A 19,991-nucleotide genomic window follows, 5' to 3' on the forward strand; every position below is an offset into this window, starting at 1 on the left:
AATAAATACGATCGAATGGATGAATGAATGGAGTCAGGGGCCTGCGCGCCCTCTTCCGTGACGTCACCCAAGGCGCCCCCCCGTCCCTGACGTCATCCGCGTCGCCCGCGCACCCCGTCATGTGACGACATCCACAGCGGGCCCGCGCGCCCCCTGTCCGGAGGACATCCACGGCGCGCCGGCGCGCCCCCTGCCGTGACGTCACCCGCGGCGCCCGCGCGCCCCCTTAGGCGGCGACTTCCACGGCGCGCGTGCGCGCCCTCTTCCGTGACGTCACCCTAGGCGCCCGCTTCCGTGACGTCATCACGTCGGCCGGGGGCCCCTTCGTGCGACGACATCCACGGCGCGCGTGCGCGCCCTCTTCCGTGACGTCACCCTAGGCGTCCGCTTCCGTGACGTCATCACGCCGGCCGCGCGCCCCCTCAGGCGACGGCCTCCGCGGCGCGCCCCCTTCCGTGACGTCATCCTCGCCCCCCCCCGCGCGCCTGCGCGCCCTCTTCCGTGACGTCACCCTAGGCGCCCGCTTCCGTGACGTCATCACGTCGGCCGCGCGCCACTCGTGCGACGACATCCACGGAGCGCGTGCGCGCCCTCTTCCGTGACGTCATCCTCGTCCCCCCGCGCGCCTGCGCGCCCTCTTCCGTGACGTCACCATGTGCCAGGCGGGCGAGGACTACGGGCCCGAGCCCCCCGGGCACGCGCCGCGCGGGCACGAGCCCCGCCTCCGGTAAGGCGTCTCCCCCAGCCCGCACGGGGCGCGGCGCCTATCGCAGCGCCCTGCTCCGCAACATTCAGTCAGTCGTATTTATTGAGCGCTCACTGTGTGCAGAGCACTGTGCTAAGCGCTTGGGAAGTCCAAGTTGGCAACATACAGAGACGGTCCCTACCCAACAGTGGGCTCACAGTCTAGAAGGGGGAGACAGAGAATCAATCAATCAATCGTATTTATTGAGCGCTTACTGTGTGCGGAGCACTGTACTAAGCGCTTAGGCAGTACAAGTTGGCAACATCTAGAGACGGTCCCTACCCAACAACGGGCTCATTCAGTCGTATTTACTTTTAGAGTGTGAGCCCACTGTTGGGTAGGGACTGTCTCTGTATGTTGCCCATTTGTACTTCCCAAGCGCTTAGTACAGTGCTCTGCACACAGTGAGCGCTCAAGAAATACGATTGATTGATTTACTGAGCGCTTACTGTGTGCAGAGCACTGTACTAAGCGCTTGGGAGCCTCTTAGCGCAGTCCTGAGCCCGCTCCTTTCATTCATTCATTGTCGTATTTATTGAGCGCTTACTGTGTGCAGAGCACTGTACTAAGCGCTTGGGAAGTCCAAGTTGGCAACATATAGAGACAGTCCCTACCCAACAGTGGGCTCACAGTCTAAAAGGGGGATTAAAATACCTGTTCTCCCTCCTGCTTAGACTGTGAGCCCCACGCAGGACAGGGACTGCGTCCGACCAAATTAACCTGTACGTACCCCAGCGCTTAGACCGGCGTTCGACACATAGTAAGCGCTTAACGAATGCCATTAAAAGAAAAAAAAGGACGGCAACAAATTCCCACAACGCCAGGAATCTGGGCAGCATCCCCAAGGATGGAACTCGCCCGGGTCCTGGGCTTCCAAGGATTCGAATCATCATCATCATCAATCGTATTTATTGAGCGCTTACTATGTGCAGAGCACTGGACTAAGCGCTTGGGAGGTACAAATTGGCAACATATAGAGACAGTCCCTACCCAACAGTGGGCTCACAGTCTAAAAGACTACCTTTTAAAAGACAGTGTTTAAAAGACAGTCTAAATGCCTACCTACGAGTCCAGGAGCAGGGAAGAGGTGGAGATTGACGAAGGACCACGGCTGTGCTTTCAAATCCTCCTCGGGAAGGTTCAGGCGCCCAAGACAGGGGTCTGGGGGGCGTCCCATCTACCCCTCGGAGCCGCCGCCACCCCACTTACTCCCGTTGACGGCCCGTCTAGTCCCCAATCAAATCTCTCAATTAGTGGTACTTATTGAGCGCTTTCTGAGCAGAGAATGCGTCTGTTCATTGTCGTACTCTCCCAAGCGCTTAGTACAGTGCTCTGCCCGCAGTACGAGCTGAATAAATATGATTCAATAAACGAACCAACAAACTTGGGAGAGTATAGCACAACAGAATCAGTCGACACATTCCCTGCGGTCTAGTCTGCAGCCCGTTAAACCGTTTGCTTTGGGAGTGAGGGTTTCAAATTTTCACCCGGATTTAAGCCTCATCTTTTTATTTTATCGATTATCAGTGGTGTCTATTAAGTGCTTTGCTGTGCCTCGAGCCCTATTCTAAGTCTACCCCTGTACCATCTACCCCTCGGAGCCCCCGCCACCCCACTTACTCCTGTTGACGGCCCGTCTCGTCCACAATTAAATCTCTCAAGCAGTGGTACTTATTGAGCACTTTCTATGCAGAGAATGTGTCTGTTGTTTATTGTCGTACAGGTTAATTAGGTTGGACACAGGCCCTTGTTGTTTTTCAGTTCCAAGTGGTTAATTTATAGACCGTACTACTTGGTTGTCTAGAAAGGGGGGCCGGTTTTAACACTTTTCCCCCCCAGACGTGTCGTTACTGCGGCTGTTTACGGGGAATAAAACTTTATCCCTGGGTTGACTCTTGAAAGGAGAAAGCGCCATGAGGAGCTGAAAGATCGCTTAAACATCCAGTAGGTTCTGGAAAGACTCCGAGTAGCTGAAAAGATTGATTGTGGGATCTGTAGTGGCTTGAAAAACGCTGGCCTGCGTTTTTTACAGAAGACCTGGGTTCTGATCCTAGCTTTGCCACTGGATTGCTGTGGGTTCTTAGACAAAAAGCACAATCTTCGGTTTTCTCATCTGTAAAAAGGAGAGAAGAAACCTCTCCTGCCTCCCTCTTGGATGGGACAGAGGCTATGTTCTGATAGGACATGATTATCATATAGCTACCCCATCCCCTAGCCCAGTAGTATTCTAGGATTTATTAAAGCACAGGGAAATAATACAGAGGTGGGAATGAGACCAGTCCCTGTCCTTCCGGGGGCTCACAGTCACATCGCTTGACACCTAGGAAGTGCTTAATAAATACCGTAACTAAAAAAAACGGACAGAAAAGCCAGAGCACCTCGGAAACGGCCTTTACCTTTTCTTCAAGCGGTGAACAGAAGTGTATGAAGTGCAAGGAGGGCTTGCCGGTCTTGATCATTCGAGCTGGAGATGCTTTCTGCAAGTAAGTGTTGTGCCCCGGACGCCCACTTCTACGGCCACTCCTAGTCTGAGATTTCTTTTTCCGAAAACCAAATCGACGCGGAAGGGTTCGGTCCGCGTGGGACCTCCGTCCCCTCTCCACGTCCGGGGGTCCCACCCGTCTTCTCCCTCACAGATATCCCTGATGGGATATGAGCTGTTGAAGTTCCCCGAAAGACTGGGAAAGGGGTTGGGACGGGGAGAAAGAGGGGAGTGCCAGCTGGCAGTCGTGGTTGGGTTAGGGTTAGGGTGTTGGATGGGTTGAGGTGGGTGGCTGCCCCAGGGGTGATAATAATAATAATATTTGTGTTTATTACTTGTAAATTATTATTTAGTAATTATTTATTAAGTGCTTATTACGTGCCAGGTATTGTACTAAACACTGCGATAGGTGAAAGATAATCAGATTGGACAGAGTCCGTGTTCCACATGGAGCTCAGTCTTAATCCCCATTTTACAGGTGAGGTGACGGAGAAGTCAAATGTTTTGTCCAGGGTCTCACGGCAGACAGTCGGTGTAGCTGGGAGTAGAACCCAGGTCCTCTAACTCCCGGGGCCACGCTGCTTTCCCATCCTAAATACTCCGGAATAAAACCGAGGGGAAGAGGGATTCGTTTTGGTTTGTTCCAGCGTGCTGGGTATTAGCAACAAAGGGCGGAGCTGCCGTTTTTAGTCTTGTGTGTATTTTATAGGGACTGTTTCAAAGCGTATTACGTTCACAAGTTTCGAGCCATGCTTGGAAAGAACCGACTCATCTTCCCGGGAGAGAAGGTATGTCGGATATTTGTGCGCCGGGGAGTGGGGGTAGGGTCTGTGCAAGGGCACAGGGGTAGACTGAGGGATGTGTGTTTGTGTCTGTGTGTGTGTGTGTTTGTGTGGTGGGGGTTGGAGGGAGTGGGTGATGGGGAGGGCAGTTGGGCAGGGAGTGGGCAATGTCCTCAATTCAGGGTGAGATCTCCCCTGGCCCAGGACGGGCCCCTGAGCGTATGGAATTGGAAAGTTGCAAGACAGCAAGTGTGCCTGCATGGGCAGGTGATACATTCATTTTTTCCTTTTTTGGAGAACGTGGAGGGTTTTTATGGTGAGGACCTCCCTCAACTAAAACTAGACCCCTCCATGGCCATCTAGGCCGTGTGAGGGAAGAGAACGCCCCTCCAATCCTCGATTTTCTCACTCTCGTGTCAGCCGATGGGTTGGAGAGTTGACCGGGGGTGGTGGTTGTTTTTTGTACTGGTTGTTTGGAGGTAGGAAAAATTTCATAATTGAATTTTGTGCCTCTCCCATTCAGGTCCTCCTTGCGTGGTCTGGTGGTCCGTCTTCAAGCTCAATGGTCAGTCAAGTCCAAGAGGTAGGCACATTTGAGCGTAGCTGGGGAGTTACGATTATCGGTTCTTCCCCCCTGCGCCCCCCGCACCTTTTTTTTGCTACCATCTGGAATACGCCGCCTTTAGCAAATCAGGGAACGTTTTTCCGGCCACACGTCTCTCTGGAGAGAACACGATGCGGTGTTGAAAGAACTGCCCGTGTGCCTGCCGCGTGCCGTGCCCACGAATGCGTGCTGGCCCAGAAGTGCCCACTCTGCCGGGAATTTGCCTCAGCACGGGGTCCAAGGGGAATGGGGCCCTGGCATCCTAGGCGAACTCCATGTATCACAAAATGGGATGGTAACGGTGCTCCCGGCTATCAGGTTTCGGTTCTGTGACTCTGGTCCCCCGGTACGGTGCCGCATTTTGATAGCGCCTTTTTTTGATATTGGGTCTGTAGCTGTTTCCTCCCTCTGAGGCTAAATGAGGATCCTTTCCGAGGGGACCTCATAGTTGGATGAGGAGGAGACAGAGACGGTGTCCCAAGCAGGTCGAGGACAGGCTTTCTGATCTCCGCCGACAGGGAAATGGCCTTCTGACAGAGGAGGGGGCATTTCTCTCAGCTCTTGGGATCTCACGCCTCCAACGTCGTTTCAATTCTAGGGTTTGAGCCGAGAGTCCACTAAGAGGCTGAGGTTCGTGCCTGGGATCGTCTACGTCGACGGTAGAGTTCGTCCACCTCTGATCTACTTCCCCTGAATGAGACCAGCCTGTGGCCCAGTTTGTGCCGGCAACAGCGCGTGGTTGTTAGAGTGCAGTCGTCACTGTCCCATACAAAAAGTGGTCTTCGGCCTCCAGCCCCTCCCCAAATCCCGGCATTCCGGCTGGGTCGGTTGGATCCTACCACCCTCCCAGGCCCTTAGAAGCAGCAGTGACCGCTAAGGCTTGGTGGTGGCCTCTTTCTGGCCACCAAGTGAAACCTCTGTGTAATCGGTCAGTCAATCAATGGCAGAGCACTGTCCTAAGCCCTTGGGAGAGTAGGCTACAACAGAGTCGGTAGACATGTTCCCTGTCCACCAGGAGTTTACAGTCTAGAGGGGGGAGACGGACATTAAAATCAATTAAGGGTAAAGTTCAAAGTGCGTAAGTGACACCGAAGGGAGAGGGAGGGGGGAGAGAAGATGAAGGCTTAATTGGGTAGCACCTCTTGGTCGAGGATGTGATTTTAAAAAGGCTTTGGAAGTAGGAAGAGTGGGGGTCTGTGTGGATGTACTAATAATCGGATTAATAATTGTGGTATCTGTTTAACGCTTCCCCACAGCACCTCTATATATGTTTGTACATATTTATTACTCTATTTTACTTGTACATATCTATTCTATTTTATTTTGTTAGTATGTTTGGTTTTGTTCTCTGTCTCCCCCTTTTAGACTGTGAGCCCACTGTTGGATAGGGACTGTCTCTATATGTTGCCAACTTGGACTTCCCAAGCACTTAGTACAGTGCTCTGCACACAGCAAGCGCTCAATAAATACGATTGATTGATTGATTACTACGCACCACGCACTTTTCTAAGCACTGGGGTAGATACAAGGTAATCAGTTCGGACACAGCCCCTGTCCCACATGGGGGTCACAGTCTTAATCCTCATCGAGCGCTTAGTACAGTGCCCTGCGCACAGCGCTCTAAGTACCATCGAATGCATTTTACAGGTGAGGTAACTGAGGCACAGAGAAGTTTAAGTGACTTGACCCAGGCCAGCAGACATGTGGCAGAGGCAGAATTAGAACCCACGTCCTTTGACTCCCAGTTATGTGCTTTTTCAGCTAGGCCAGGGGCCCACAGGGAGGATGTGGGCAAGCGGTCAGCAGTGAGATGGGTGACTTCGGAGGAGTGACGCTTGCCGTCTGTGTTGTAGCAGATCAGAAGTTAGGATAGGAGGAGGTGAGCCGACTGCTTTAAATCTGAATTTAAATTTAGAATTTCTGTTTGATGCCGAGATGGATGGGCAACCATTGGAGGTTTTTCCCGAGTGGGTAGACTTGGACTGAACGTTTTTGGCTTTTTTGGAAGAAAAGTGATGTGGGCAGCAGAGTGAAGTATGGGCTGGAGTGGGGAGCGACAGGGAGCGAGGAGGCTGATGCAGTGCTCGAGGTGGGATATGAAAAGCTCTTGGATCAGCTTAGGAGCAGTTGGACGGAGAAGAAAGGGCAGATTTTAGCGATGTGAAGGTAGAACTGACAGGATTTGGTGGCAGATTGATCATGTGGGTTGAATGAGAACTGAATCAAGGACAGTACCGAGGTTACGGGCTTGTCCAACCTGATTATCTTGTATCGGGGAAGCAGCGTGGCTCAGTGGAAAGAGCCCGGGCTTTGGAGTCAGAGGCCGTGGGTTCAAATCCCGGCTCCGCCACTTGTCAGCTGTGTGACTTTGGGCAAGTCACTTCACTTCTCTGGGCCTCAGTTCCCTCATCTTTAAAATGGGATTGAAGTCTGTGAGGCCCCCATGGGACCACCTGATCACCTTGTAACCTCCCCAGCGCTTAGAACAGTGCTTTGCACATAGTAAGCGCTTAATAAATGCCATTATTAGTATTATTATTATCTACCCCAGTGCTCAGAACTTTGCCTGGCACGTAGTAAATCCTGAACAAATACTATTACTATTGCTACTGTTTTGAGGCATGGAGGATAGTGGTGTTGTCTACGGTGATCAGAAAGATGGAGAGGGCAGAGTTCGGGTGGGAAGGTAGGAATTCTGTTTTTAGACGTGGCAAATTTGAGATGTCTGTAATGCAAGAGGAAATGAAAGACAGCAGAGGAGAGAGGTCAAGGATGGAGAGGTGGATTTGGGAATCGTCCATGGTAGTTGAAGATGGTGGAAACTGTTCTCCTTTCCCTCCTAAGTGTAGGACGGGGTCAAGTAGGTTAGTTTTAGGTGAGCCTTGTGGGGTAAACTCTACTCACCCTGCAAATGCTCGACGGTGCTTCCCCCCGCACCGATATTTTGGGGCTCTGGCCGTCCCTCGGCCGGTGGTCGGGGCTTCTGACGTGTTCAGCCGGGCTCGTGTGGGCGGTCACCGGGACAGGGAGAAGGTCGACGGGCGGAGGCTTCTTTCACGACCCCGGCCCGAGACTCTTCCCTGTGGTTTTTCAGAAGGCGCAGTCTGCGGGCAGAGCCCAGAGGACCGAGCGAAGACCCTGGCCCAGGTGGAGTCCGTCCTGCAGACAACTGGCTTTCCCTACCACGTGGTCCCGTTAGAAGAGGTAGGAAGAGCGGCACGGTCACTGCTTCCCGCGGAGGCGGTGGGTCTGCCTCGTCCGGGAAGGGGCTGAAAACCGCTGGGGGTGGGTGGTCCCTGGCCTAGGAACTTGGGTGAGAAAACGGATCATTTCCGACTCCCAGCTCTGCCGGTGACTCCTGGGTCTCTGGGCGAGCGGCTCTCCCTTGTGCCTCCGTGTCCCCAACTGTGCGGGGAGGAAGATAACCTTTCCCCTTTTTCCCGGGGTTGTTGGTTGGGGGGCAGTCCGGTCATTCGTGTCTCCTGATCGCCACAGCCTCTATCTCTGTGCCCCCTCAGGTATTTAACCTGCCCACGTCTGTCCTGCGGTGCCCATCCAAGGACCCTCCAGGGTCTGGGCATAACTACAAGGAAGCCGTAGACGGCTTCATCCGACAGCAGCGGAGACTCCACGGAGGAGAAGCGGAAGACGACTACTTCTCGGGTGGAGAACCCGAAGTCCTGCCGGAATTGCGGCAGGTCGGCACGCGGGAGCCGGCGCGTCTGGAGGAGAAGAACGGGCTGAGCCCCGTCACGGGGGGCCAGCCGCCGGCCGCGGCCCACACTGCCGCTCTCACCCAGCTCTTCGGCTCAGCCAAGACGCTGACGGCCAAGGAGGAGCTTCTGCAGACCCTCCGGTGAGTCTGTCGGGCTCCCTGCCGTCGCCTACCGAGAGACCCGGTGGAAACCTCCCTCAGGACGGTGGCCGGAGCTCCCCTTTCCCCGAGCCCGGACCTCTGGGGTCACGCCGGTTCCTCTGCAGGACGCACCTCATCCTTCACTTGGCCCGGGAGAAAGGCTACTCAAAGGTGATGGTGGGGGACAGCTGCACTCGCCTGGCTATCAAGCTCATGACCAACTTGGCCCTGGGGAGAGGCGCTTTCCTTGCCCTGGACACGGTAAGGGCCGGCGGAGAGGAAGGGAACCCTTCATGGGCAGGAGAGCCGGTCGGCACGGCGGGGGCGGTCGGACTGCCTTCACCAGCCAGCAGATTCTTCCCGCAACTGGTCCCGCTCCTTGTCCTTAAACCTCGCGCAGCCCAAATCCCTCCCTCTCTCCCCGTGCGAGAGGCTCTCGGCAGCGGGGACCACGGTGTCCTTTGGGATGGCGTGGCTTTGGGGTCCGTACTCTTTATCTGCAAGAGCCCCCGACAGTTTGCGTGCCAACAGCCGGGAAAAGCTCCCGAACACCGACTTCTAGCCTGTGAGCCCGCTGTCGGGTAGGGACCGTCTCTATATGTTGCCGACTTGTACTTGCCAAGCGCTTAGTACAGTGCTCTGCACACAGGAAGCGCTCGATAAATACGATTGAATGAATGAACTCGTGGCCGGGCCCCTTCCCTGCCAATGCCAGGGAGAGCCCAGGGAGAAGGAGCAGCCGCCCTCCAGAACGGGCCATGTGGGCGGAATGCCTCCCTAACATGCCTCCAGGGAAAACGAGGATTAGCCTAAATTTGGGAGGCAAAGGAGACAAGCTGCCTAACGGAAAGAGCATTATCTGATTAGGAAGCAGCCTGGTCTAGTGTCTTTTAGACTGTGAACCCACTGTTGGGTAGGGACTGTCTCTATATGTTGCCAACTTGTAATTCCCAAGCGCTTAGTACAGTGCTCTGCACACAGTAAGCGCTCAATAAATACGATTGATTGATTGATTGATAGTGGATAGAGCACAGACTTGGGAGTCAAGAGGACTTGGGTTCTAATCCTGGCTCCACCACTTGTCTGCAGTGTGACCTCGAGCAAGTCACTTCACTTCTCTGTGCCTCAGTTACCTCATCTGCAAAATGGGGATTAAGACTGTGAGCCCCATGTGGGACTGGGACTTTGTCCAACCCGATTTGCTTGTATCCACCCCAGCGCTTAGTACAGTGCCCGGCACATAGGAAGCGCTTCACAAATATCACAATTATTATCATCCTGCGTCTCTCCAGCGCTTAGCATCCTTCTTGGCGTATAGTTGGCATCTAATATCCTCCACACATTATCTGATTAGGAAGCAGCGTGGCTTAGTGGAAAGAGCCTGGGCTTGGGAGTTTGTGGGTTCTAATCCCGGTCCCGCCATTTGTCAGCTGTGTGACTTTGGGCAAGTCACTTCACTTCTCTGTGCCTCATCTGGAAAATGGGGATTAAGACTGTGAGCCCCATGTGGGACAGCCTGATCACCTTGCATCTTCCCCAGCCCTTAGAACAGTGCTTGGCACATAGCGCATTACAAATACCATCATCGTCACACACACGCACCCCAGCAAAGCTGCCTGTCCCTTCTGCCCCAGACGTCCCCCCGGGGTCTGACCTCACCCTTCCTCCCCCCTGCCTATCCTAGGGCTTCTCGGACTCCCGGCACGGAGACGTGACGGTGATCCGGCCCATGCGGGATCACACCCTGAAGGAGATCGCCTTCTACAACCGGATGTTTGCCGTCCCGTCGGTCTTCTCCGTGGCCATAGATACCAAGGTGGGGCACGCACGCACTGTTTCTCTCTCATTCTCAAACTTAGCCTCTCCCCGTCGGGCTGGGAGAAGGCCTGCTCGGCAGCCGTCCATTCAGAAGGACCAGAGCCCGAACCGACTGTTCATCGGATCCCATTGCAGAGGGAGAGCAGTCATCCTTGGGAGTCCACGAGCTTTGGGGTTTTGTCTTTTTGGATCATCCCGATACCAACCTTTCAGGGAGCTTCAAGATTCCCCCCTCCCGCCCTGGGGAATCGGAGACAGGGAGGACCTCAGACCTCAGCCTTCTGCCAACCCGTACCGATTCGCACACGGGCGTCCTGACCTTAGCTCCGGGGTGGCAGGCGGGCATGTCGTGGGCAAGTCCTCCCGACACCTCTGAGCGTTCAGGCCTCCGTTCCCCGGCCCTCTCCAGCCCTATCCCCGTTTTCCGCTTGCCCTCCCAGGCTCCCGAAAAGGCCAGTATCCACCGACTGATGGAAAGCTTCGTCCTCAAACTCCAGGCGGAGTTTCCTTCCACAGTCAGCACCGTGTACAGGTCAGAAGGGCTCGGCTGGTGCCGGGGGAGGGCTGCGGGCTGAATCCGCACGGGAACCCAGTCCGAGCGTATGTGAAAGAGGAAGGCCTCGGCCACCTAGGGCCCGGGCCTGAGTCCCGGGCCTGAGCTCCCGCTGGATGGTGGCGCGTGAGGCTTCCAGGGGGCTCGAACGAGGATGCCGAGGTCCTGCGCTGAGCTGCCAGCCCTTGCCACTCCCCCGTGTCCCGGCAGGACGAGTGAAAAGCTGATCCAGGCTCCCCCGGACGGCCGGCGCCCACCCCTCCGCTGTCTCCTCTGTCAGTGCCACATGGATGTCGACAGAGACGGTTTGTCCTTCTCCCCTCCACGGCCCGGGGGATTCTGCACAGGCCACCAGGGAGGCGGCTCTCGCCGGGTGGAACCGGTAGTGGGGAGGCGAGAGGCCCACTGGGTCCCGGGGAACGTGAGTCAGGCAGCTGAGACTCAAAAGATACCACCCCGCTCCTTTGGGAGAGCTGGGGAAGTGCCTGGGGAGCCCTGATGTTCCCCTCTAAGGTCTCGGGGCGGAGCTTTCGCGTCCCCGAGTTTATCCCCTCCTTCGCATCCGTCCCAGAATCCGTCGATGGCCTCGGCCTGCGTTTCCACCTGGGGCGGTGCGTCTCCTAGGGCGACCGCCTGCCAGGCAGAGAAGTTGTTTTCAAGGCCTTCGAAGGGAGCCCCTGAGACTGTGATCCCCTAAACTGGGACTCTGTCCCCTCTCAGCCCTGCCCTCGCCAGGCAACGGAGACCTTGCGTTGTCCAGCCCAATGGACACCTGCAGAAGCTGCTCCATCTCCATAACCGTCTCGCCCTTCTAGTGGCCCTTCTTTCGACCCGGTCTCGTCGGGGTTGAATTTCTCAGCTTTGGCGGGCGGGGGTTCCCCCTCCACCTTGTGCCCGCAGTGCCCCCCAACAGCCCGAGCCTTTCCAATTGCAGGGACAGCCACCGCCTTCTGGGCCACCCGGATCTCCGAGCAGCTGTCCCAGAAGCCGCCGCCTCCGCCCCCGGGCCGGTCCTGCTGCTCCAGAGGAGCCGGGGACCGCTGTTGCAGGAACACGCGACCACCTGGGCAGGGGTAAGTCGCCCGGGCGGGGACCGTGAGCCGCGCCCGAAGCCTGGCGGAAAGAGCACGGCACCGGATGGGCCTCCCGCCGTGGGACCTTGGGCCTCGGTGTCCTCATCCGAAAATGGGGGATAAGACAGAATGCAAGCACCACGTGGGATGGGGACTAAACCCGCTCTGTAGTGCTTAGCACATAGTAAGCGCTCAATAAGTGCCTGGGGCTCTCCAGGGTATGGGCTCAGAAGCCCTTTGGGCTACCCACTTCTCTTCCCCTTCCAGAATGGACTCCAGGGCCAACTTCCTCCAGCTTCTTTGCTACGGCTGCCGCGTGAACATGAGGGACCTGGTGAGTACGTGCCCAGACCTCCTCCTCTTCCCGCCCCGTAGCCAAATCTGGGCAGCAGCTGCCCGGGGGGCACTGGGTACCCACTAGTCACTGGACGCCGCTCTCATTGCAGCCTTCGATGGAGTCCTTCCCTCCTTACATCCTGACCGAGGCCCGGACCAGGAGTCACAGGTAACTGGCGCCGGGCTGCGTCATTATTATTATTATTGCTCTCGGAAATAATAATAATAATGATGGCATTTGTTCTAGACTGTGAGCCCGCTGTTGGGTAGGGACCGTCTCTATATGTTGCCAACTTGTCCTTCCCAAGCGCTCAGTACAGCGCTCTGCCCACAGTAAGCGCTCAATAAATACGATTGAATGAATGAATTAATCTGTTAAGCGCTTACTATGTGCGAAGCGCTGGGGAGGGTAGAAGGTGATCAGGTCCGTCCCATGTGGGGCTCACAGTCTTCATCCCCATTTTCCGGATGAGGTAGCTGAGGCCCAGAGAAGTTAAGTTGAGAAGCAGCATGGCTCAGTGGAAAGAACACGGGCTTGGGAGTCAGAGGTCGTGGGTTCTAATTCTGGTTCCGCCAATTGTCAGCTGTGTGACTCTGGGCAAGTCACTTCACTTCTCTGGGCCTCAGTGACCTCATCTGGAAAATGGGGATCAAGACTGTGAGCCCCCCCGTGGGACAACCTGATTACCTTGTATCTTCCCCAGCGCACATAGTAAGCGCTTAATAAATGCCATTATTGTTATTATTATTGTGACTTGCCCAAAGTCACGCAGCTGACAAGTGGCGGGGCTGGGATTCGAACCCGTGACCTCTGACTCCAAAGCCCGGGCTCTTTCTTCTGAGCCACGCTGCCTCCCTGAAGGGCCTGGGGTCTCCGAAGCCCGACTTTCAGGGGTCAGTGGGAGGAGGGGAGTGACAAGCGTCCGGGGTGTTAGACCACCTGCAAGGCGCTTGGCCACCGACCCCCACCCGAAGGAGCCGCCCCGGGGCATCGCTGAATTCAGGTGATGGCTACAGATCCTGCCGTTCCATCAGCAAAGCCTACATGGGCTTCCCGCCCAGGCCTTGCCCCACCCCATCCTGACCCTAAAGCGTAGCCCCCCGGCCCCCATTCCTCAGGGTCATTCTGGGCTAGCTTCAGCAGGCCCGCGGGCAGAGAGGGTGAAAGGGGGCCGGGTGCCCCCTCCTCTGAGCCCCCGAAAGCGGCTCACCCTTCCCCTTCCTTCCTGCCCCACCTGGCAGAGGCCTTGGGCCGCTCTCTCAAGGGGATGGTGACGATCGAGTCACCCGAACCGGTGGGCGGCTCGAGGACCCCTTGTGCCCCCCTTTTAGACTGTGAGCCCACTGTTGGGTGGGGACTGTCTCTATATGTTGCCAACTTGGACTTCCCAAGCGCTCTGCACACAGTAAGCGCTCAATAAATACGATCGATTGATTGATTGTGGCTCTTCCCTCAGGGCGCGGATGAAGGAGGAGATCCAGGAGTTCTTACTTGAGGACAGCGAAGAGGAAGCGGAGCCCCGGCCAGAGTGAGATCCCTCCGGCTTTTCCATCCCTCCCTCCCACGCCTTCCCTGGGCTCACCTGGCAGAGTTCACCTCTCACCTGGGCGCTCCCCACTTCTCCTTTTATAGCTCCATAATAAATTATTTTCTTTGCCTCTTCCCTCTGCCCTTTACTGCCTTGGGCAGGAACCTCAGCCCCAGCTAGCAGGAGGAGGGTGCGGGGGGGGGAAGGGGGCGGTGACTCCGGGCCTAGGGGTGAGCGGAGAGTGAGGGAAACGGGGGCAGGGGAAGGCCGTGACTGCTCGGTATTTAATCGTCCATCTGTATAAATAAGGTGTTTTAATTAGAAAAGTCTACAGTACTCCCGGGGAGGCCTGCACAGGCCCACCAGCCCGGCCCCCCGCCGCTGTCCGGGGGAAGGCCGGGTCGGGGCCCGGGCCCTGGAAGCCCACAGTGGTTGGGGATGGGGAGGGAGGTCGGGCCCGGCCCCCCTGGATCAGACGTATTGCTTGGCGGGGTTTGAATTCAACCGGGTAGAAAAGACGCAGCCCCAAGGGTGGGAAGCCCCCAGGCCTCCGGCCCCCCGCATCCGGCGGCTGGCCGGTTTCAGTAGCAGAGCCCGGCCTTCCCCATGCGGAGGGGTCCCTAGCCGGCCGCGGGGCAGGGGAGATCGGGGCACCCGGGGGCCACGGTCCAGTTCGGGGGCCCCGTCCGGCACAGGCTCCTCCCCGGGGGGCCCGGTGGCGGAGGTGGCGAGGACCCGTGGTTGAGGGAGGCCCCTACTCCTCCTTCTCGCGGGTCCACTTGATCATGGTCTCCGGGGAGCGGTAGAGGAAGATGAGCTTGGCGTACAGCTCCTCCTCCAGCTCCAGCTCGCCCGTCTCCCGCACCAGGAAGATGTCCTGGCACAGCTTGAGGATGCGGTCCACGCAGGGCAGCTCCTCGAACATGATGGAGTGGGAGATCTCGCTGAAGAAGCCCCGCACAAACTTGCCGATCACCAGCACGATGGACACGTAGAGCCCCATGATCCTGCGGGGGAGGCCGAGGGGACGCTCAGGACCCGGGAGGAGGAGGAGGCGGGAGCGAGGCGGGAGGGCGCCGGGCGCCGCGGGACTCACCCGTATCCGGCCAGGAAGCCCAAGCTGGGCGGGCTGACTTTGTCGCTGAAGATGACCATGGGCAGGAGGTGGCAGTTACTCGGCCGCGAGCAGCCGTGCCGCCGCATCACCCACCACTCCAGGAAGCCGTCCGCCCCCGAGCCGACCCGCTCCCGCTTAAGCTGGAGCTCCACGCTGGTGTAGTTGGCCTCCTCCTCTGAGGAGAGACCCGCGGGGGCGAGGAAGGCCGGGGTGAGGAGGGGAGATCCGCCGATGCCCACCGGGTTCCTCCCCACCGAACCGTGGCCCGGTTCGTTCACTCAGTCGTATTTAGTGAGCGCTAACTGTGCGCAGAGCGCTTGGGAAGTACAAGTTCTTTGAGGGCAGGATTGGCAGAGAGGAGGGGTGAGGCCGCGGTGCCCACCGCGGTGCCCCCCAGGCTGGCCTCCCGGGGACCTTTGCCCACACTCACGTGGCTGCAGCTGCTTGACCGGGTTGGCCTCGGGGCCGTTGGGGGCCCGGACGTACTTGGGGAAGAGGTGGTGAATGACCCTGCGAGGGAAGCCAGAGCGGCGTCAGCGGCCCGTCCCGCCGGCCCCGCGCCCGCCTGCCGCGGCCCCGCGCACTCACACGGGCTTGTCTCTGCTCCCCTGCAGCATGTCCGCCAGCTGCAGGCACTCGGGGCTGCCCGGCTCCAGGTCCATTGTGTGCTTCTCGTTGGCGTGCTCCACCGTGCCACCCTTGGCCAGGTCCCTGTGGGGGTGGGCACAGCGGAGCCGGTGGGCAACAGCAGCCCCGGACCTCTCCCTCGGGGAGTAGGGCGGACAGTCCTAGCAATCCCACCCCGCGGGGACCCCGGGACCCCCGGGAGGGGAGGTTGAAAGCTAGACGAGTCACCGTTCCCGGACCCCCGAGCCGCCCGGGGAGGCCTCAACCCTCCACGGGGGCTGCTGACATAATAATAATAATTATGGCACTTATTAAGCGCTCACTATCTGCAAAGCACTGTTCTAAGTGCTGGGGAGGTTACAAGATGACCAGGTTGTCCCTCGGGGGGCTCACAGTCTTAATCCCCATTTTACAGATGAGGTAACTGAGGCCAAGAGAAGGAGGCCTTCCCAGACTGAGCCCCTTCCTTCCTCTCCCCCTCGTCCCCCTCTCCATCCCCCCCATCTTACCTCCTTCCCTTCCCCACAGCACCTGTATATATATGTATATATGTTTGTACATATTTATTACTCTATTTATTTGTACATATCTATTCTATTTATTTTATTTTGTTAGTATGTTTGGTTTTGTTCTCTGTCTCCCCCTTTTAGACTGTGAGCCCACTGTTGGGTAGGGACTGTCTCTATGTGTTGCCAATTCGTACTTCCCAAGCGCTTAGTACAGTGCTCTGCACATAGTAAGCGCTCAATAAATACGATTGATGATGATGAAGTGACTTGCCCATAGTCACACAGCTGACAACTGGCAGAGCCGGGGTTTGAACCCGTGACCTCTGACTCCAAAGACCCGGGCTCTTTCCACTGAGCCACGCTGCTTCTCTAGATACAGATACAAGATAATCAGATGGGATAAGATGATAATATCTTGGGTAGAGACAAGATAATCAGACTCCACACGTGGTTCACAGTTTAAGTAGGAGGGAGAACAGTATTGAATCCCCATTTTGCTGATGAGGGAATGGAAGCACAGAGAAGTGACTTGCCCAAGAGCACACATTAGGTAAGTGACGGGGCCAGGAATAGAAGTCAGGCCCTTTAACGCCTGGGCCTAGATAGTAGTTGTTAGTGCTCAATAAATACAATTGAATGAATGAATGTTAAGCGCTTACTATGCGCAAAGCACTGTTCTAAGCGCTGGGGGGATCAGGTTGTCCCACGTGGGGCTCACAGTCTTCATCCCCATTTTCCAGCTGAGGCAACTGAGGCCCAGAGAAGTGAAGTGACTTGCCCAAAGTCACACAGCTAATTGGCAGAGCGGGGATTTGAACCCATGACCTCTGACTCCAAATTCATTCATTCATCCATTCAATCGTACTTATTGAGCGCTTACTGTGTGCAGAGCACTGGACTAAGCGCTTGGGAAGTCCAAGTTGGCAACATATAGAGATGGTCCCAAAGCCACACAGCTAGTTGGCAGAGCGGGGATTTGAACCCATGACCTCTGACTCCAAACTCATTCATTCATCCATTCAATCGTACTTATTGAGCGCTTACTGTGTGCAGAGCACTGGACTAAGCGCTTGGGAAGTCCAAGTTGGCAACATATAGAGACGGTCCCAAAGCCACACAGCTAGTTGGCAGAGCGGGGATTTGAACCCATGACCTCTGACTCCAAACTCATTCATTCATCCATTCAATCGTACTTATTGAGCGCTTACTGTGTGCAGAGCACTGGACTAAGCGCTTGGGAAGTCCAAGTTGGCAACATATAGAGACGGTCCCAAAGTCACACAGCTAGTTGGCAGAGTGGGGATTTGAACCCATGACCTCTGACTCCAAATTCATTCATTCATTCAATCGTATTTATTGAACACTTACTGTGTGCAGAGCACTGTACTAAGCACTTGGGAAGCACAAGTTGGCAACATATAGAGACAGTCCCAAAGTCACACAGCTAATTGGCAGAGCAGGGATTTGAACCCATGACCTCTGACTCCAAATTCATTCATTCATTCATTCAATCGTATTTATTGAGCTGGGTTTATGAACCCATGACCTCTGACTCCAAATTCATTCAATCGTATTTCTTGAGCGCTCCCTGTGTGCAGAGCACTGGACTAAGCGCTTGGGAAGTCCAAGTTGGCAACATAGAGAGACGGTCCCTACCCAACAGCGGGCTCACCGTCTAGACTTCATTCATTCATTCATTCATTCAGTCGTATTTCTTGAGCGCTCCCTGTGTGCAGAGCACTGGACTAAGCGCTTGGGAAGTCCAAGTTGGCAACACACAGAGAGGGTCCCTACCCAGCAGCCTAGAAGAGTCACAGTCCGGGCGTCCGAAGCAAGCCCGCGCCCTTTCCACCGAGCCAGGCCGCTCACGGGGCCCGGCCGGCGGAGCGCGTACCTCTGGAAGTTCCAGGTGAAGCGCAGCGTGACGCTGGACGAACCGTTGCGCAGCTCCCGCTTCATCTGCTGGCGGCTGGGCGGGCTGATGCGCCACAGGGCCCCCGAGCTGCCCTCGATCTGGGCCGTGATGATGTCCTCGGAGCCGTACAGGGTGATGAACTGCATGGCCAGCTGGGCCCACGGACGGAGGAGCGGGTCAGGCCGGGGGCCGGCGACAGAGAGGGACCCCCCCCCAACACCCCGCGCGCCCCGTCCCTCCCCGCTCGCGGGGCTCACCGGGTCGTCCTCGAAGTCCTTGGTCAGCGCCTCGTAGTCGCTGGGCGAGAAGGGCACGAGGGACTGCTGCTGGGCGCTCATGGTGAACAGCGGCTGAGGACAGGGGGACACTTCATGCGGAGGGTCGGGGACCCTCGCCCATTCTGGGCGATTGATTGATTATTGATTGATACCAATCAATCTGCGCATCAAGCAGAAACTCCTCACCCTGGGCTTCAAGGCTCTCCATCACCTCGCCCCCTCCTACCTCACCTCCCTTCTCTCCTTCTACTGCCCAGCCCGCACCCTCCGCTCCTCCACCGCTAATCTCCTCACTGTACCTCGCTCTCGCCTGTCCCGCCATCGACCCCCGGCCCACGTCATCCCCCGGGCCTGGAATGCCCTCCCTCTGCCCCTCCGCCAAGCTAGCTCTCTTCCTCCCTTCAAGGCCCTGCTGAGAGCTCACCTCCTCCAGGAGGCCTTCCCAGACTGAGCCCCTTCTTTCCTCTCCCCCTCGTCCCCCTCTCCATCCCCCCCATCTTACCTCCTTCCCTTCCCCACAACACCTGTATATATGTATATATGTTTGTACATATTTATTACTCTTTATTTTACTTGTACATATCTATTCTATTTATTTTATTTTGTTAGTATGTTTGGTTTTGTTCTCTGTCTCCCCCTTTTAGACTGTGAGCCCACTGTTGGGTAGGGACTGTCTCTATATGTTGCCAATTTGTACTTCCCAAGCGCTTAGTACAGTGCTCTGCACATAGTAAGCGCTCAATAAATACAATTGATGATGATTCTGGTGCTGTCCCACCCCAGATAAAAACCGGGTGCTCATCCCCCTCCCCTTCCCGAGGCCAGAGTGCGCTCAGGACTGGGGAGCGGGGCAGGACGAGAGCTCAGAGATCAGGCTCAATGTAATAATAATCTATTATTATTACCACAACCTCAGGGAAGTGAAGTGACTCACCCAAGGTCACACAGCAGACGCGTGGCAGAGGTGGGATTCGAACCCACGACCTCGGACTCCAAAGCCCGGGCTCTTTCCACTGAGCCACGCTGCTCCTCAGACCACAGGCTTGGGAGTCAGAGGTCATGGGTTCTAATCCCCGGCTCCGCCCCTTGTCAGCTGTGTGATTTTTGGGCGAGTCACTTTCATTCATTCATTCATTCATTCGTATTTATTGAGCGCTTACTGTGTGCAGAGCGCTGTACTAAGCGCTTGGGAAGTCCAAGTTGGCAACATCTAGAGACGGGCCCTACCCAACGACGGGCACTTCACTTCTCTGGGCCTCAGTTCCCTCATCTGTAAAATGGATTAAGACTGGGAGCCCCACAGGGGATGACCTGATTAGCTTGTATCTACCCCAGCGCTTAGACCAGTGCTTGGCACATAATAAGTGCTTAACCAATACCATAATTATTATTATAACAATAATAATGGTTAGACTGTGAGCCCGTTCTAGACTGTGAGCCCGCCGTTGGGTAGGGACCATCTCTATATGTTGCCAACTTGTACTTCCCAAGCGCTTAATACAGTGCTCTGCAAACAGTAAGCACTCAATAAACACGATTGAATGAATGAATAGTGGTATTTGTTAAGCACTTACTATATGCCAGGCACTGTACTAAGCGCCGGGGTGGATACAGGCAAATCGGTTTGGACGTAGTTCCTGTCCCTGTGTCCCCGTTCCTGACCTGATTACCCCAGCGCTTAGAACAGTGCTTGGCACATAGTAAGCACTTAACAAATGCCATCATCATTATTATTATTATTATTATAGTAACAATAAAATGGTATTG

The 19,991-nt window shown here is 56.0% G+C and overlaps 2 protein-coding genes across 4 annotated transcripts in view; one reads left to right on the forward strand and one right to left on the reverse strand.

Annotated features, from left to right (window-relative positions):
- The first annotated feature begins 357 nt into the window (after positions 1 to 357).
- Positions 358 to 13,913, forward strand: CTU2 (cytosolic thiouridylase subunit 2). The gene is made up of 15 exons (XM_038754733.1): positions 358 to 727; positions 3,154 to 3,228; positions 3,937 to 4,015; positions 4,533 to 4,592; positions 5,212 to 5,272; positions 7,708 to 7,817; positions 8,132 to 8,469; positions 8,595 to 8,730; positions 10,154 to 10,285; positions 10,728 to 10,819; positions 11,051 to 11,145; positions 11,775 to 11,913; positions 12,181 to 12,247; positions 12,360 to 12,418; positions 13,707 to 13,913. Exons 1-15 carry the CDS (start codon positions 654 to 656, stop codon positions 13,780 to 13,782), a joined length of 1,593 nt encoding a protein of 530 aa, XP_038610661.1. The 5' UTR covers positions 358 to 653; the 3' UTR covers positions 13,783 to 13,913.
- A 169-nt stretch (positions 13,914 to 14,082) lies between these two features.
- PIEZO1 (piezo type mechanosensitive ion channel component 1) overlaps positions 14,083 to 19,991 on the reverse strand; it is a 153,464-nt gene continuing 147,555 nt past the window's right edge. For all 3 annotated transcript variants that reach the window (XM_038753615.1, XM_038753614.1, XM_038753613.1), the window contains 6 exons: positions 18,204 to 18,296; positions 17,926 to 18,098; positions 15,484 to 15,606; positions 15,326 to 15,405; positions 14,875 to 15,070; positions 14,083 to 14,785 (listed from right to left, as the gene is read on the reverse strand). In XM_038753615.1, coding sequence (XP_038609543.1) covers positions 14,533 to 14,785; positions 14,875 to 15,070; positions 15,326 to 15,405; positions 15,484 to 15,606; positions 17,926 to 18,098; positions 18,204 to 18,296 — 918 coding nt within the window. In that variant the 3' untranslated portion in view covers positions 14,083 to 14,532. The remainder of the gene's footprint in view (positions 14,786 to 14,874; positions 15,071 to 15,325; positions 15,406 to 15,483; positions 15,607 to 17,925; positions 18,099 to 18,203; positions 18,297 to 19,991) is intronic.

This window comes from Tachyglossus aculeatus, chromosome 11, assembly GCF_015852505.1.
Source record: "Tachyglossus aculeatus isolate mTacAcu1 chromosome 11, mTacAcu1.pri, whole genome shotgun sequence".
Classification (NCBI taxonomy): Eukaryota; Metazoa; Chordata; class Mammalia; order Monotremata; family Tachyglossidae; genus Tachyglossus; species Tachyglossus aculeatus.

Bases quoted from the DNA above. Each gene is read 5' to 3' on its own strand.
- CTU2 (XM_038754733.1), top strand. From the start codon at position 654: ATGTGCCAGGCGGGCGAGGACTACGGGCCCGAGCCCCCCGGGCACGCG. The intron at 4,016-4,532 runs GTATGTCGGATA...TCTCCCATTCAG, and splicing joins TCATCTTCCCGGGAGAGAAG to GTCCTCCTTGCGTGGTCTGG. The intron at 12,248-12,359 runs GTGAGTACGTGC...CTCTCATTGCAG, and splicing joins GCGTGAACATGAGGGACCTG to CCTTCGATGGAGTCCTTCCC.